Source organism: Bufo gargarizans, chromosome 5, assembly GCF_014858855.1.
Source record: "Bufo gargarizans isolate SCDJY-AF-19 chromosome 5, ASM1485885v1, whole genome shotgun sequence".
Lineage (NCBI taxonomy): Eukaryota > Metazoa > Chordata > Amphibia > Anura > Bufonidae > Bufo > Bufo gargarizans.
The window spans coordinates 87,236,126-87,253,720 of record NC_058084.1 but is presented as its reverse complement, the minus strand read 5'-3'; the positions used below and the strand labels follow the sequence as shown (position 1 = coordinate 87,253,720).

The following is a 17,595-nucleotide window of genomic DNA, read 5'->3' as shown; positions in this document are numbered from 1 at the left end:
GTCAGGGAGAGGAACCTTGGGTTCCGCAACAACCTGGTTACCAGTAGCAACCGCTGGGCTTGCGGTCAGTTGTAATTGCTGCTGTTGCTGGAGGACCGACGCCTTCAATCCTACCACCTCCAAAGACAGGCCATGAAATTGTTTGGACAGAGCAGCAATTTGATCCATACTGGATTCTAAGTAGGTAAAAAAAAATATATATTTTTTTTTACCTACACAAAATAAGGGCCAGAGATAATGTAATGACCGACGTCACGCACAGGGAGGAAAACAGGGAAAGCCCTGCCCAAGGGAGAGGGAAAGGTGGTGACCCCTAACTCACCTTACGGCTGGCACCTGACTGCCCTGACGTCCCTAGACGGGTTTCTCACCCGTGCGGCGATCACGTGCCTAAACCCTGGCTTTCCCTGAAATGAGCCCTAGATAGTGAACGGGCCGGTGGGATCGCTAGTCCGCACCACTGACGCCAAGAGGGAAACACCAGGGAGAGGACAGACAAATACAGACAAACACACACACCCAGGTGGGCGACCACAGCAGTCCACAAAGGTCCAACAGGGATCCGGAGAGTAGCGTTCTGAATCAACAATCCGAGAATGCAGCAACACAGCTCCAGTGGGTCAGAATAGATGTCCAGGCAGGAAGCTCTATCTCTGGCAACCAGAGAAGTGTGAGAGAGGAATATAAGGAGGTTTGGGAGTGCTGGACAAGGAACAGCTGAGGAGAAGGAGCTACGGATCCCTGAGTGAGCCAAAAGGGTTTGCAAAGCAAACCCAGAAAGCTACCATAAGGAAAACAGCCCTATCTTAAATAGAGCGTGCAGCCAACCGCTGCGACTTCCTGACCCCGGGTATAACGGAGTCAGGCGTGGTTCTCGATACCCTCGTGACAATTTCAGTTCCTTCACGGCCTTCTTGGTTTGTATGCAAGGGGAAGGAATTCATGCACTGAGGCAGGAACACTCACACGTGAGAGTCATGGACCTGACCTGAGAAGAATGAAACTTCTCTGGGGGTTTCATTCATTACAATGGAAGTAATAGTCAGGCAGAACATGGTTCTAATATTATAATGTTTTACTAGGATACATTTTATTATTTTAAATACCAGTATTTTTATTTTTGCAAAAAGGGCAATGCACTTGCCATATGATAGCACACATAAAATATATCTGTGTGTGGATGTATCACTAAAAGAAACAAGGCGGGCACTTACTAAGTTGATAATAAATAAGGAATGATAGCTCTATTATGATGAGCGTAAGGAGATGAACAGGGAGCACATAGTAAAGATGGATAGGTGGCTGGTTGCTTGATTGTCTGATTGACATACCCTCCCTCCACCTCTGTAATAGAGCATCAAGCTGGATAGACAGCAATAACCAATAGGCAATCATGCCAACTTTGATGTACAGTATTAAAGGAAGCGTCTTCACTGATGTGACAGAGGTCAAAAGCTGAAAGATAGTGGAATAAATAAGGATCAGAAATATATGAAGAAGAATGAGACATTTCCTTGGGAGGAGTGCTGAGAAGAAGGTTACATATTTGAAAGCCTTCTAGAGGTTACGGCTGTGTAAAAAAAAAAAAAGAATGTAGTGTCTTATATACAAATCATGTAGTAAATGGGACTGTGTTTATGAGCAGAGGAAGGTTAATATCAAAAAGACTTTCTGTTACCAAGGAAAGGTGAATATTGGTAGCAATTATGACCCAGCAGAGATGACACAGGCAGGTTACTGCAAATATCACAAGGAGTATATCGACTGTAGCCACATGGTAAGCTGAGTCTCGTATTATACTAAGAATTAACAATAAAGGGGTACTCCCATGATGGTGGCACATGATGAGGTCCAAAAACTACCATCTGCCAACCCCTGGGGTGTCTATTCACTTGAATGGATCTACATTGCACTCTCCTGCACAGCTAGGAGCATCAGTGCATAGGGAATGGTTGTTGGACATGCAATGGGTGGAGAGGGTGGTCCTGTGATTTCAAATGGTGGTTAGCATGTACAACAGGATAAATGCATAGATTAATACATAAGCAGAAATAGAAGATTGTGCAAAGCTTTACATCCTAATATATAATGGATGCCGTACCTGGCACTTATGCCACCCTCCTACTGATACTTGTACAGAGGAGGGATATAATCTTCAGTTGGGTTCCTTATGTCTTGTTTGGTAACACTGTTATATCTGTGGAGAGAAGAAGCCCCAAACCAGCTTATAATGAACAAAGGAGATTGGTCTTATTTGACATGTACCGGTAGTCTACCGCTTGAAGGTTACCTTCAGGTGCAGAATGTTGAACCGCAATTTTTCATCTAAATATAAAGAAAGTAGTATCTTCTGTAACATACTTTTTCACTGAGGGGTTTCCGGTCTATTAGCAATGAGGTATCAATGATGTTTTTTGAAGACCATTTGTGACCTCTAGGTGTTAATCATGAAGAATATTTAGGAGGGGCTTTTGTCTCACCACGATAACTCCATTATAGATTGAAGATTGTCACGTGGCTACAGAAAGCAGGACTACATGTTCCCACCACAGGCAAAATGTAGTATTACATATTCGCAATTTAGTTATATCAATAGGCCTGATGCAGACATGTCGAAAGGGACTGTCTTCAGGGGACTAACCTGTTAACCGAAAATGGGTCCTGTGAAAACAATTATGTGAAATTAAATAAAATGTCATACTCACTTTAACAATCCTCTGAAGCTCCCGTTATGACTCCTCTTGAATCCCTATCAGTCTCTACTTCCTGGCCCCTTTTGAGACAGGGAATGGGATTGCTCAGCCAATAATTAATTAACTACAGCAGTGACCAACCTCAGATAGTCAAATTTTTGTGTCAAGATGAAGGAGGAAGTCATGACCAGTGGGGAACCGGTAAGGTGACTACTGACTTATTTTATACCATTCTGAGCCTTTAAAAAAATATTTGTAATATGTTAGATAAGCTTTTAGGATACATATCTTGGTTGAGTCACAGTTGTAAATAAAAATGTTCAAGTCACATTTGTTACCGATAGAACCTCTATGCAGACATTTACATTAGACTAAGAACAGTTAGTTGTCTCCCGTATCCTATTCCATTTTATTAAGAATTTCTGTCAACGGGTTTAAGTAATATATGACGGGTACAAGGGACAGCAGACAATTTATCTGAATCAATATGTGAAGGAAACAGTCAACTGTAAAGAATCATAAAGTGCTGTGTGACTGGAAAAGTTCTCCATCACATAGGTCACTAGAGAAGTCTGAACATATTGAATCTGCGATCCTACTAGTCTGTCGAAATAACAGAAGTGTGTGTTATCTTAACTCTTCTAGCCAAGGGAAGGTATTTCTGGAATTATTTGCACATCTTTGATGTTGAAAAGCCTACTGCCAGCACAAACGTTCATGGTTTATATATAGATGAGAGTGAAAAAGTCACTATATAAGAAGCACTCTCCAGGTTCAAAGGAGCCCAGTGGAATCTCTAGGGAAAACTAGATAAAATGTTGTGTATCCTTCATGAAGCACAGCAATAGAGGATGATGGCATTTAAAATGAACCAATCAACTTTCTATCTTTTTCCTTAAATAGCATCCACAACAGTGGTTTTGATGCCATGTGATATATATTCAGTAGTTGCCACCAATTTGAACAGATTAATTAAACCTGGGCAGTAAAAGATAAATGAAAACAGGGCATCGTGGTCTCCAAGCCTCTTTACTCATTCTCAGAACAGATGTGATGAAGCTTTGTATGAAGACTGAATAAATGGACTTACTGAAGTCCATCAAAAAACAAAGATTTGCAAAGGTGTTGGTATAGTGCAGTGGTGGCGAACTTACGGCACTGGTGCCAGAGGCGGCACTCAGAGCCCTGTCTGTGAGCACCCGCACTCTGGAAAAAGTCTAAGGCATACCAATATGCATTAGACTTTACCCGCCATTCATCAGCGCAGGGCGCACTATGTACAGCACAAGCAGGGCACTAAATGTAGGCAGGTTATTATAGCCAAATGATAAAGTACATAGAAGATGTACTATATTGGACTGCAGTATTCAGGGTAAATTGCCGTGTTGGCACTTTGCGATAAATAAGTGGGTTTTTGGTTGAAGTTTGGCACTCGGTTTCTAAAAGGTTCACCATCACTGGTATAGTGTATCTCCAGTAGGACAGTAAGTGCTCACCCAGTAAGTCAAGTCCCATCCTAGCCTTGAAAAATAAGAATCGGTGACCATATACCTGTAAATAAAACCATCAGCCTTTGTATTTGTGCTCATGTCAGGAGGTTCTAATGCTCTTGGTCTCATCTTCCTACATGTCCACAATTCTGAAAAATACTTGTACTTCATTGTATCTCAAGACTCACTCATTTTCTTTGCCTGCCACATTCCCACCGCTTTGACTAACAAGACCAGGCAGCGTAGAGGTAATTGTGCCTGGCCCTTAAATCTCATGGCTGGGCAGTACATGGCTGGAGATTGCCAGGCAGATTTACAGTACACATTCCATCTGACTGGCAATCTCCAGCAATGTACAGTCACGAGATTAAAGGGCCAGGGTCCATTACCCCTACACTACATGGCTCGGTCAGTCAAAATGGTGGGGACGTAGCTAGCAAAGAAAATGAGTGAAGCCTCGGGTGCAATGAGGTGCAACAGCAATGTCCTCCTTGCACCTAGGGAATAATATACATACCATTAAAAAGCTTATTTCTCAGAATTGGAGGCACTTTAAGGCTGTCTGATCCTTACATTCTTGAGGAATCTGGCAGCGGCTTCCTCACTGAGAACAAATGCTTGCTCAGGCAACACAACTTTGCTGGATAATATGCAATGACTGAGGTGGTGTAGAAGATGGGTAGTGGCCCTGATGAGATGTGTCACGGTGCACTACCTCTGGCTGTTGCTCCATGGGAAACGGTGCAGTTTAAAGGTTAAGAGCCAAGCCAAAAGTAAAAGAAAAAAGATGTCTTTGCAAAAGATAACTTGTAGTACATCCAGCAGTAGTTGGTACAAACTTCTATTTCTGTTCCCAGATGATGAGGTATGGTGGCTGGATAAAGGGCAATTTATGGCACCTCTGATATACTGGCGCTTGTGGCTATAGGTGTCCACTATGTAATGCAGGCTTTAAATTGTCATGGATATTATTTATGTGGTGGGTGGTTAGCCCTGTCCCTGCCAAGTATACCTCTTCATGCTGGTGTACTTATACGTAACATTTGCAGATACCCCCAGGCCTGGGGTACTGAAAATAGACTGAACAGGATGGAGGTAGTGGGATGGAGGTAGTGGGAAGACCAAGGGTGCACAGAGTGGCTTGCGCTCGCCCTCGGTGCACTTATCTTCTCATTTGCATATAGCGTAAAAGTACTTTTTTTTTTACAAAATGAAGCAACGGATCTCCAAATGAAAGGTATTACCATTCAGCTGAGCTAGACCCGCATTACATTGTGCCTGGTTTTCCAATGAATCTCCTGGTAACAGACCGCCCTAATGTTTCCATAGAAAAAAAGTTGAACAGATTAAGTTCAGAGTGTAATATTTGTTAAAAAATGTAGTTTTACATAGGATTAATCAGATTCCAGCACACAAATATTAGATCACAAGCACAGAGCGTTTCCCAAGAACCTCAAGACTTATTTTCTAAGGCTTTTTAAACTATGGAAAGTTTTTGCTGATAATGTGAAAACTGAGTGGGAAGTAATCTAATGTTTCCTATTATGTCATCCCTTCCTTCTAAAGCTCATATATGAACATATATGGGAAATATCCTAATATTTCCATGAGTTTGTCTCTCAGACCCTTCTTTTCAGCAATGAAGTTGTGGAACTTATGTTTCATATTCTCACTAATTATCTAACATGTTTATGCACTGTAGAAAAGTCAAGATTCTGCACATTTTTCAAAAAATTTTTAATTTGGATCCGATTTCATTCTACCTGAATTAAATATGATCCAATTCTACTGATTCGGAATTCATCCCCCATTTTCCAAAAATATTCAGATATTAATAAAACCAGAATTTTTGGTGATTCATTTCAGGTGATAGAGAGAGAGGGAGAGAGCATCCGTGTGACAGACTGAACCGTCACTGGGGCTGCTGGAGAAGCCTGAGGGCCAGCCTCCTTCCTACGGACTATGGACCCAGAACTATGGAGACCCCCTCAGACCTTTTGGGGTTACAAGAAACTATGAACCCGGATTTATGTGTGGAATTTATATGCCACATATCTCCTATTGCCCATTAAAGGTGCATGGTGTGGATTCAGCAACACAAATAGGGCTAACTCTGCACTGAGAATCCCACCGATTGCGTTAGTGATGGGATTAAGATAGCTATAAGAGCATGGGGGTCTGCCCCAGGTGCCCGCTCTCAGGGAGGTGCCAGAAGCAATGAGCGCTTCCATCAATACAGATGTAAGCACTCATTGCTGGAGCGCTGGGAGCTGATGTCCTGTCACTCACCTCCCGCGCTGCTCCCCTCCTTCAGGCTGCCAGCACTCTGAATGGTGAAGCAGGAAGACTTCTCCCTGCGATCTGTGCCTGCAGGGAAGAGAGGTATGTGAGTGTCAGGAATGGGACAAGGTGAGTAGTCTGGTTTTGTTTTGTTTGTTTTTTTAATACAGACGGGGCACAGAGGTCTTTATTACTATGGAGGGGGCACAGAGGGCATTTCTACTATGGAGGAGGCACAGAAGGCATTACTACTCTGGAGGGGGCACAGAGGGCATTACTAATGTAACGGGGGCACAATGGACATTTCTACTATGGAGGAGGCACAGAGCCAGAGGGCATTACTACAATTAAGGGGGCACAGAGGGCATTATTACTGTGAAGGGGCACAATAGGGATTTCTACTATGGAGGGGGCACAGAGGGCATTACTAATACAGTGGGCATTACTACTATTAAGGGGGCACAATGGGCATTATTACTGTGAAGGGGCACTGAGGGCATTACTACAAACCGGATTCCAAAAAAGTTGGGACACTATACAAATCGTGAATAAAAACTGAATGCAATGATGTGGAGGTGCCAACTTCTAATATTTTATTCAGAATAGAACATAAATCACGGAATAAAAGTTTAAACTGAGAAAATGTACCATTTTAAGGGAAAAATATGTTGAATCAGAATTTCATGGTGTCAACAAATCCCCAAAAAGTTGGGACAAGGCCATTTTCACCACTGTGTGGCATCTCCCCTTCTTCTTACAACACTCAACAGACGTCTGGGGACCGAGGAGACCAGTTTCTCAAGTTTAGAAATAGGAATGCACTCCCATTCTTGTCTAATACAGGCCTCTAACTGTTCAATCGTCTTGGGCCTTCTTTGTTGCACCTTCCTCTTTATGATGCGCCAAATGTGCTCTATAGGTGAAAGATCTGGACTGCAGACTGGCCATTTCAGTACCCGGATCCTTCTCCTACGCAGCCATGATGTTGTGATTGATGCAGAATGTGGTCTGGCATTATCTTGTTGAAAAATGCAGGGTCTTCCCTGAAAGAGATGACGTCTGGATGGGAGCATATGTTGTTCTAGAACCTGAATATATTTTTCTGCATTGATGGTGCCTTTCCAGACATGCAAGCTGCCCATGCCACACGCACTCATGCAACCCCATACCATCAGAGATGCAGGCTTCTGAACTGAGCGTTGATAACAACTTGGGTTGTCCTTGTCCTCTTTGGTCCGGATGACATGGCGTCCCAGATTTCCAAAAATAACTTCGAATCGTGACTCGTCTGACCACAGAACAGTCTTCCATTTTGCCACACTCCATTTTAAATGATCCCTGGCCCAGTGAAAACGCCTGAGCTTGTGGATCTTGCTTAGAAATGGCTTCTTCTTTGCACTGTAGAGTTTCAGCTGGCAACGGCGGACGGCACGGTGGATTGTGTTCACTGACAATGGTTTCTGGAAGTATTCCTGAGCCCATTCTGTGATTTCCTTTACAGTAGCATTCCTGTTTGTGGTGCAGTGTCGTTTAAGGGCCCTGAGATCACGGGCATCCAGTATGGTTTTACGGCCTTGACCCTTACGCACAGAGATTGTTCCAGATTCTCTGAATCTTCGGATGATGTTTTGCACAGTTGATGATGATAGATGCAAAGTCTTTGCAATTTTTCGCTGGGTAACACCTTTCTGATATTGCTCCACTATCTTTCTGCGCAACATTGTGGGAATTGGTAATCCTCTACCCATCTTGGCTTCTGAGAGACACTGCCACTCTGAGAAGCTCTTTTTATACCCAATCATGTTGCCAATTGACCTAATTAGTGTTAATTGATCTTCCAGCTCTTCGTTATGCTCAAATTTACTTTTTCCAGCCTCTTATTGCTACTTGTCCCAACTTTTTGGGGATTTGTTGAGAACCGTGAAAATTTGAATAAACGTATTTTTCCTTTAAAATGATACATTTACTCGGATTAAGCGTTTGATCTGTCATCTACGTTCTATTACAAATAAAATATTGACATTTGCCATCTCCACATCATTGCATTCAGTTTTTATTCACAATTTGTTTAGTGTCCCAACTTTTTGGAATCCGGTTTGTACTATTAAGGGGGCACAATGGGCATTATTACTATAAAGGTGGCACAATATGGATTATTACTATGAAGGGGACACAATGGGGATTATTACTATGAAGGGGGCACCATGGGGATTATCACTACGGTATGAAGGGGGCACTATGGGGATTATTACTGTGAAGGGGGCACAAAGAGGAAATTACAACTGTGGAAGGGGCACAGAGAGGGCATAACTACTGTGAGAGGGCACAATGTGGGCATAACTAATGTGAGGGGGCACACATCTGTACAAAACTACTGTGAAGGTTGTACAGTGAGGGTAATACTACTGTGAGAGGGTACATTTAAAAAAAAAAGTATTGTGTGTGGGGGGGTGCCAGAGAAAGGACACGCCCCGGGTGCATGCAACTGAATCTGCATGTTTCTGCAATGCATAAACATGCTAGATAACTACTCAGAATATGAAGAAGAAGTTCCACTTATTTACATCTGAAGAAGGACTTTATCTTGACAGACTGTGGTGTCATTCCTTCTTTCTGGATTTCCAGACAGAATTTTTGTTAAGAATACAGATGACAAAGGGTAAAAATAACAATCATTACTCACCTCCACTGCTGCATTTCTGACCCTGCTCCAGTCTTGTTGCTTCACACTTTCTGTCCCAGCTAGAAACCCTGGAACCTGGAATTGCCAGGAACATACTGCTTAGCCAATCACAGACTAAGGCAGAATTCCAACAGGTAACAGCAACATAACCAATGGCAGCAGCAGGGAATTCAGTGGAGGTGAGTAATGATTCTTTTAAATTTTTAACACCTTCTGAACCATATTCTTAAACAAAAAAATCTCACTGGAAAATCCATTTATCTCCTATGTAGCAATATGCTTCAAAGTGGGAAATTGATGGAGGAAACAGAAAAAAAGTGAATATACATTATATAAACGGTGATATGAAGCAAATTAAAGGGGATGTTCATTATCACATTTCCTGTTTTATGCCACTGCAACTCTGTGACAAATCTACAGTGGATGCCCTCAGCCCAGATTAGCAGTTGAGTACAGTGCGAATTCTGTCTAAAAAAAATATATAATCCACAACAAAGTACAGTACAATTCATATTAGTAGTGTTCAGTTCTTGCGGATAACGGACTGGAAAAGTCACTATAGATTTTCAAATCCATCCCTAGTATCCAGTTAATTTGATCCTTTACATTGCACTAAAGTCTCCTCTGAAGCTGATCAAAAGGTTTCCTGCTGCCGGGACCTGCAACGGTCAAGTGTTCAGTAGCACAGCAGCACCACCGCAGGGGAAATGAAGAACTATAGCGTTCCCTTTAATAGAAATGGGCTGTCCATTTGGACAGGGTGATTCCTACAGACTGAGTGATATTCAATGTATCTATTCTCTTCTCTAAGTGATAAATGAGATGCTGAAAAGGGGACTTCCTCAGTTGGGTAAAGGTAATGTCACCTGTTCTCTGGTACCATCATTAAGGGCATCATAAACTGATGATCGATACCGTTAGAAAAACAATGGGACACTTGCTTAAATTGAATCAGCCATAATCGGTAGTGCTGGGTCTAGGCCAGGGATGGCCAACCCGAGGCTCTCCAGCTGTTGCAAAACTACAACTCCCAGCATGCCCAGACTGTTAGTACTGAAGGCACTATAAGGGGTAATGTTATTACTTGGTGGCATTGTTATTGCTGGAGGCACTGTAGTGGGCATTATTAATACTGGGAGCACTATAAGGGGATTGTTATTCCTGAGGGCATTACATATGTTTATATGAGTATAAACATGGGACGAATGGAGAAGATGAGGAAAGAGAACAGCAACATCAGAGGAGACGGCACTGAATGTAATAAATATGTAATGCTGTATTCTCCTGTATGTTTGGTAGTGCTTAAAAACAAGGCAACATCCTGTTGATTGGGCTTCCTTGGTGCTGTGCGCCATGTTTCTCCTGCTCAGCCCCCTCCTCGTTACCTTAATTACAGACAAATGGAGGAAGAGTAAATAAAAATTTGGCATCTGCCACTGGCAACCAAAGAGGGGCAACTTTCGGGGGAGTTTTTATTTTTTTTGCTTCTTTTTTGTACTACTGGGACAGTATTTTGTCTGCCGGGGCAGTATTTTGTGTTCCGCTGTGATATTTGGTGCTGAAGGGCAATATTTTTGCACCACATTGTGGTATTTGGTTGTGCTAGAGCAGTATATTGTGCTGGACTAAAGTATTGCCTACTTGGGTTGGCCCCCTACAACATGGAAACACTTCTACTTTTTTTTACAGGGACATTTTAAATTCCCAATTTTCTAAGTACAATAATTCAGTACAGATTAAAGCAAAATTTCCTAGAAATTTGCTAAGGGGATCTATCACCATTTTTCTAAGGGGCTGCCCCCAGATAGGGAACAATAAACTCAGAATTTTATAACAGGGTATTTGACAATCAGAAACTGCTGATGAAACCCGTACTAGGTTGTACGCCTTCCGATGCCGTCCACGTTTGTTAAAAGGTGAATGGTGTTATTTATCAACATATTTCTACTTAATTAGGGCAATTAGTGTGGCTTCAAAGACATCCATCCCAACACTCATTTGTGTAATAAATTACTATGAATTTTAATAATGTATGCATCCATATTTAGCAGGAAACATGAGTCGAAGCATTGCGTGCCAAGGATTAAAATAAAAATGAACATCTGGATTTACAAGCAGTTTTACCACTTTCAGTGCATTATTGAAGCCATATGATAGAGGCATCAATATAGGACATTTTCAGAAAATTGGTAAAAAATAAATAAATAATAATTTCTGCTCCATAAGACACATTTTCCCCCCCAAATGTGGGGGGAAATGGCAGTGAGTCTTATGAAGTGAATACTAGTGAGTGCTTCCATTAGGGAACCGCTCACTAGTATACAGTAGGACCAGACAGCGGGCTTTACTCACTGCTACCTCATCTTCTTCCAGCGCCGCGCTGTGTCCTGAATGCGTACAGTGTAGGACGTAGTACACTATGACCTGACGCTGTGCAACATCAGGTCACAACGCAAAGCTGCAGGAAGAGCGCACTGGATCTCCAGAGTGGCAGCCGCTATCCAGAGCAGGAGAGGTAAGTTTTTTTATATCTTTTATGTCTGATCTAAGGTCAGATAAAGATTGAAGGTCTGATTTGGGGGTCTGATCTGAGGTTGTATGGTGATTGGGGGTCTGATTTGAGGTCTGATGAAGATTGGAGGTCTGATCTGAAGTCTGATGAGGATTGGGGGTCTGTTGTAGGGTCTGATAAAGATTGGTGGTCTGATTTGAGGTCTGATGAAGATTGGAGGTCTGATATGGGGTCTGATCTGAGGTCTAATGAGGATTGGGTGTCTGATCAATATTTTTTTTTCTTATTTTCCTCCTCAAAGACCTAGGTGCGTCTTATAGTCAGGTGCATCTTATAGAGTTAAAGATATGGTAGGTTTCTTAGCTTCATGCAGTCACACACAAATACCAAGGTCAACTCCACTGAAATCCAGATCTATATGTGTTCTGGAGTCTGAGAATGGATGTTCATACTTCTTACTCTGAACAATATATTAGTTCAGTAAGGATAGTTTTGCACATTTGAAAATGTACACAATTTTCATAAAAGCAATGGCAAAAATGCCACATCTTTGGAAAACTGTTGCATAATAGACATGTGCAGGAACTGCTGGTCAGTTCTACAGAGTCAGTGTCACTACGTGTGCCTCTACATACTGCTTTGTAGGGCACCATATTATAGAATTACTCTCCTAGAACTATATATATATATATTTATTACAGTATCCAATAAAGCATGTTATAACGTTTTGTTGCAAAAATTCAACATAAAAAGCCTCTGTATGAAACTGGAGGCATCCAGAGGTACAGTCAGGTTTGGACTGGCCCACAGGGGTACAGGTGAATCCCCTGGTGGGCCCATGAGCAACATACAACAGCAATGCTTTCAGGAAAGAAACCCTGTAAATGCAGCCTACGAGGACCATTGACCAATTCCGTATGTATCCAACAGAAAAATATTGTGGAGTGTTCCTTTAGACTCCATATGTGTAGAGGTCTGTAACCTAGTCTGTGCTTTAGCACACGGAGGCTGTACAGCCACATACCGGGGAGCACTGCGGCCTTTGTGCACTGCTGTAGATGCTGCCTTTACAAGGCTCTGTCTTCTTGTGCTTTGCCCTTAGACATGGAGGAAGGAGAAGAATGCAAGTAGAGAGCTACAGAAAGTGGCTGATACCGGATGATACATTTTGTGCCTCTTTAAACAGTTTTGTCTAACTTTAAATCACCTACTGGCTGGCTTACTTTGTGCCAAAGTTTTGGCACACCTTAAAGAGGACCTGTAACTACTCCTGACATGTCTGTTTTAGTAACTACCGTACCTGCATCCTCCTTGTCTTAACATCTGGAGCATCTGTTCTTCTAACTCTATGTTGTGCCATTCCTTAATTATTCCATCTAAAAGCTATGAATGAATTACTAGCAGCTTGCAGTGAAGGTCCAGATGGGTGTTACCAGTTGGGGGGGTGTCCGTGCACAGTCTGACAATATTCAATCAGCGCTGCAGCTTGTACCGCTCATCTGGACCTTCACTGCAGACTGCTGAAGGAAGGAATAACAGAGGAATAGCCCGGCATAGGGTCAGAAGAACAGATGCTTCAGAACTGTTATTACAAGAGGAATGCAAGCAGCTGCTAAAACAGATGTGTCAGGAAAGGATATGTAAAGAGGACCTCTTACCACTCCTGGCATGCCTGTTTAACCCCTCCAGGACCGGGCCATTTTCTGTTTTTCCGTTTTCATTTTTTAATCCCTGTCTTCCCAGATCCATAACTTTTTTATTTTTCTATTCACATAGCTGTATGAGGGCTTGTTTACTGCACGACAAGTTGTACTTTCTAGTGGCACCATTTATAGTTGCATACAATGTAGTGGGAAGTGGGAAAAGTTCCAAATGGCGTGGATTTATATAAAAAAATAACACAATTCCTCCACAGTTTTATGGGTTTCGTTTTTACGGCATTACATATACGGTAAAACTGACCTGTTACTTCCATTCTCCGGGTCAGTATGATTACCACATATGAATTGTTTTTCTTGCATTTCAATATTGAAAATAATAAAAACTTTGGGGGAAAAAATTGTGTGTGAGGGTGCATTTGTTTGGGGGATGATCAGTAGTTTTTATTCATACAATTTTTGAGTACGTGTGACGTTTTGATGAACTTTTTCATACATAATTTTTTTTTTACACTTCCTAACAGTTCCCCCAGGGAACTTGAACAAGCAATCGTTAGATGGATTGGAATCTATGAGAATTTTACTGCTTTCAGGCAGGCTCTCCATAGGAACCTATGTGCGGCAGCCTCGGATCATTCAGGAGGACAGAGGCTGCCGCACACACCATCTGGTTCCCCCCCCCCCCCATCCTCACTAGGGGTGGCCGGTGCACGGCTGGGAGGCACGCTCCTGGTTTTTGAGCTCCCACGTGCCGTGGTCACATTTGACATACATTAGCCCTGGGTGTCTGCTGTTTAAAACAGCAGGTACCCGGCGGCTATGGTGCCTGCTGCGCTCGCGAATGGGCACCATCTTTAAATACCCGACTGGTGACATAAATTTTGAGCAGTTGGGAAGGGGTTAGTTAACTATTTGCATCCCCCTTGTCATAATAATTCATCCCAGTAGAGGTTACAGGTCCTCTTTAAAGGGGTTTTCCAGTATTTTGATATTGATGGCCGATCCTCAGGATAAGTCTTCAATATCTGATCGGCGTGCGTCTGACGACCCTCACCCCTGGAACTACAAGGCTTGTGTAGTGGACCACCACCCACTACTAGTTGTGTAGTTTCAGGGGCTACTTCCAGCGCTAAAGCTATTCCTGAACAGCTGATTAATGGGTGAGGGTGCGAGGCGTCAGACGACAGCCAATCAAATATTCATGGCCTATCCTGAGGACAGGGCATCAGTATCAAAATAATGGAAAATCCCTTTAAGCCATGACCTGTTCACACTAAACCATGCCCCTTTCCCGCTAATGCTAGGGATACATTGCCATTTTGCCTGTTCCAGCATAAATCCTGGCTGTCGGCTGGACAAAAATAGCTGCATGTACTGGTATTTGTCAGGATAAAAGCCGGCATTTGTGCCTGAAACCGGCCAGATCACTGTCAGATGCTATTATAGTCAATAGTGCCTAGCTGTGTCCGGCAATGTTCTCTGCCAGAACAGTCTGCCGGATTTCAAAACGCTACTGTGAACTTAGCGTTAGTCACTCCCCCAGTGTTAAAAGTGTCTACAACGCATAACAAGTGTGCTGAAAATCGTAGCTTAGCAAATCTCCCACTTTGTGTTGTTGCGGAGAACAGGGCAGGGGTGCACCACAAATGAGGCAAGGTGAGGTGATCGCCTCAGGCAGCACCAGGTAGGGGCAAGAGGGGGGCAACGGAAGGGCCATGGACAATTAGCGCTTTCATTGTGGAAACGCTCATCTCTACATATTCCACTGCCTCCCTGTAGTCAGGACAGCAATACAGTTGAATGCTGCGACAGGGAAGCACCAAACTGGGAACAGTATTAGAGGAGGCAGTATGGGGTGTTCAAAAGGTGGGAAGGAGGATTGAAAAGTAGTTGTCAAACTCTGCAGAGACAAGAGATGGCTGAAAGAAATAATCATGGCGGTCTGGTCTGAATGGAGAAGATAAAGAAAGAGAACGTCTACATCAGAGGACACGTCACTGGATGTAAGAGGTACATATGTGGTACTGTATTACCCTGTATGTTCTGTAGCACTGTATGTAATGTTTTCCACCAAGTATGTCTGTAATGGAAGGGGTTAGGTTAAGATATTGGCACGGGGGAAGGGGGGCCGTTTCAGTTTTCGCATCAGGCAGCAGAAAGGCTAAGTGCCCCCCTGGAACAGCGTACCCCAAAAAACACAGAAATGGGGCTATGTTGACTGAAATTAAAGAATGCACATAGGCAACTCTTTTCCCTACAGTTGAAAATGGGACACCAATCCAAATTTATACAAGGGTCAACCACTGTATCACCACTATTACACGATACTCATTAGATCAATAAGGAAATGTCAGAAGACTATCAAAGGAACAGTAAAAACTAAAAACACAAAAAACACGTCTCTCAGCAGCTCTAATGACTGAAAGCTAAATTCAGCGCAGGCGCGATGTTTAAATATTTACCAAGATCTTTAATGAGCGACAGCGCTTCCCATGAGATAAAGGCTCCACCACCATCATCCATGGCTCCTTGCCCAACATCCCAGCTGTCCAGATGTCCGCTGACAATCACAACCTGCAACGAGGAACAAACAGATGAGAAAGCGCTTTCCAAGTTTCGCTTCTATCATTCCTTCATTAATTCTACATGCACAAGTATAAGGGATACATTTCTAGCATTATCTTTGGAGACCTTACAACGTGTTGTACAAGATTCCTGGCAGTAAAAGTGCGAGGCTGTGTCATAACGGGATGACATGTTCATTCTGGAATGGGAACAGATATTGCAAGAGCCGGAAACTAAGTCTCTCAATGTGGGTGTAATTCCTAATAGGGCTGTGAAAGCCATTTGGACACAAAGTTTCGGCGAGGAACTTCATGAGATCATGAAATAACTTCACTTTTTTTTTTTTACCAGAAAAGACTGACCTATTTTTGGAAATGCTGCTATATATTGCTAAGACCTTAAGTAGCCAGGGTCTTTTTTTGGGATTTTTGCAGAGACCCTTTGTCTGACATGAGTTATACTGTAGCACTGATCATTTTCCAAAAAGTCCACCCTTACTTTTACTGCACAGACAAGAGGAGCAAGGTAGGCAATTCGTACAGTTCCATAAGAAACATACGTACAATTCCATAGCACCTCTTTACTCAATGCAGGTTTAATTAAATCAGTTTGTAATTAGATTACCAATATAATTAATGGGCCATTGAGTTTTCCCCAAAAAAACTTTTTTTTCTTTTTACACAATGGAACACTATGGTAATGGATGCCTCTGTATGGCATCTATCTGAGGCATCCGTTAACGTATACGTTTTTTAAAAAATATGTTAAAAGTATGACAAAAACGTGATGCGGTGAGCGGTTGTATTAACCAAAGCATCTAAGGGGTTAAACTGTCGGGATGGGAGTTATCACCATGACGCACTATTACGGCACAGAGTTAAAACAACTTTCTAATATACAACTATTTATAATTATGATCACAGACCTTTATAATATCCGTGCATTTTTCCCTAAAGAGAAAAAAAATGGTACAGTCCATTTAGCCATGGTCAATGCATCCATAGAAGAGCTAGATAGGACTAAACATGGCGTCAAGTGAGCCAGGGGTGCACCTAACCATTATGCGGCCTGAGGCAAAAATTTAAATGGTAAATTTTTATATGGTACAATACTGGCTACTGGCACATGATTGGGGGGCCATCTATGGGGGGTACTTGTTGCTGGCACATGATTGGGGGGCACTTGTTACTGGCACATGATTCGGGGGCCATCTATGGAGGGCACTTCTTACTGGCACATGATTGGGGGGCCATCTATGGGAGGCACTTCTCACTAGCACATGATTGGGGGGCATCTATGGGGGCAAATCTTACTGGCACATTATTGGGGGGCACTGTGGGGGCATTTATGGGGGCACTTCTTACTGGCACATTATTGGGGAAATTTTTACTGGCACATTGGGTGGGACTATGGGGGCACTTCTTACTAGCACATTATTGGGGCATCTACTGAGGCCACAAAGAAGGAGTATATTATATGGGGGGCTCTGCATAGGGGCATTTTATAATGGGGCACATTTTGGTGGGTACTATGGGGAAGGGGAGAGACGTGTACTATGGGGTCATCTACGGGGGCACTAAAAAGGGGTATTTTATACTTGCAAATTATGGGGGAAACTGAGGATATCTACTGGGGCACTATATATGGGGCATTTTATACTGGTACATTATGGGGGGCACTAGGAGGAAGCGGGGAGAGGAGCACTATGGGGGTA

At 42.8% G+C, this 17,595-nt stretch overlaps 1 protein-coding gene across 2 annotated transcripts in view; it reads right to left on the bottom strand.

Moving 5' to 3' along the window:
* The window catches only part of CPQ (carboxypeptidase Q), a 492,137-nt gene that overhangs the window by 169,629 nt on the left and 304,913 nt on the right, over positions 1-17,595 (bottom strand). For both annotated transcript variants that reach the window (XM_044293689.1, XM_044293688.1), the window contains exon 5: positions 15,779-15,890. In XM_044293689.1, the coding sequence (XP_044149624.1) occupies positions 15,779-15,890 (112 nt within the window). The remainder of the gene's footprint in view (positions 1-15,778; positions 15,891-17,595) is intronic.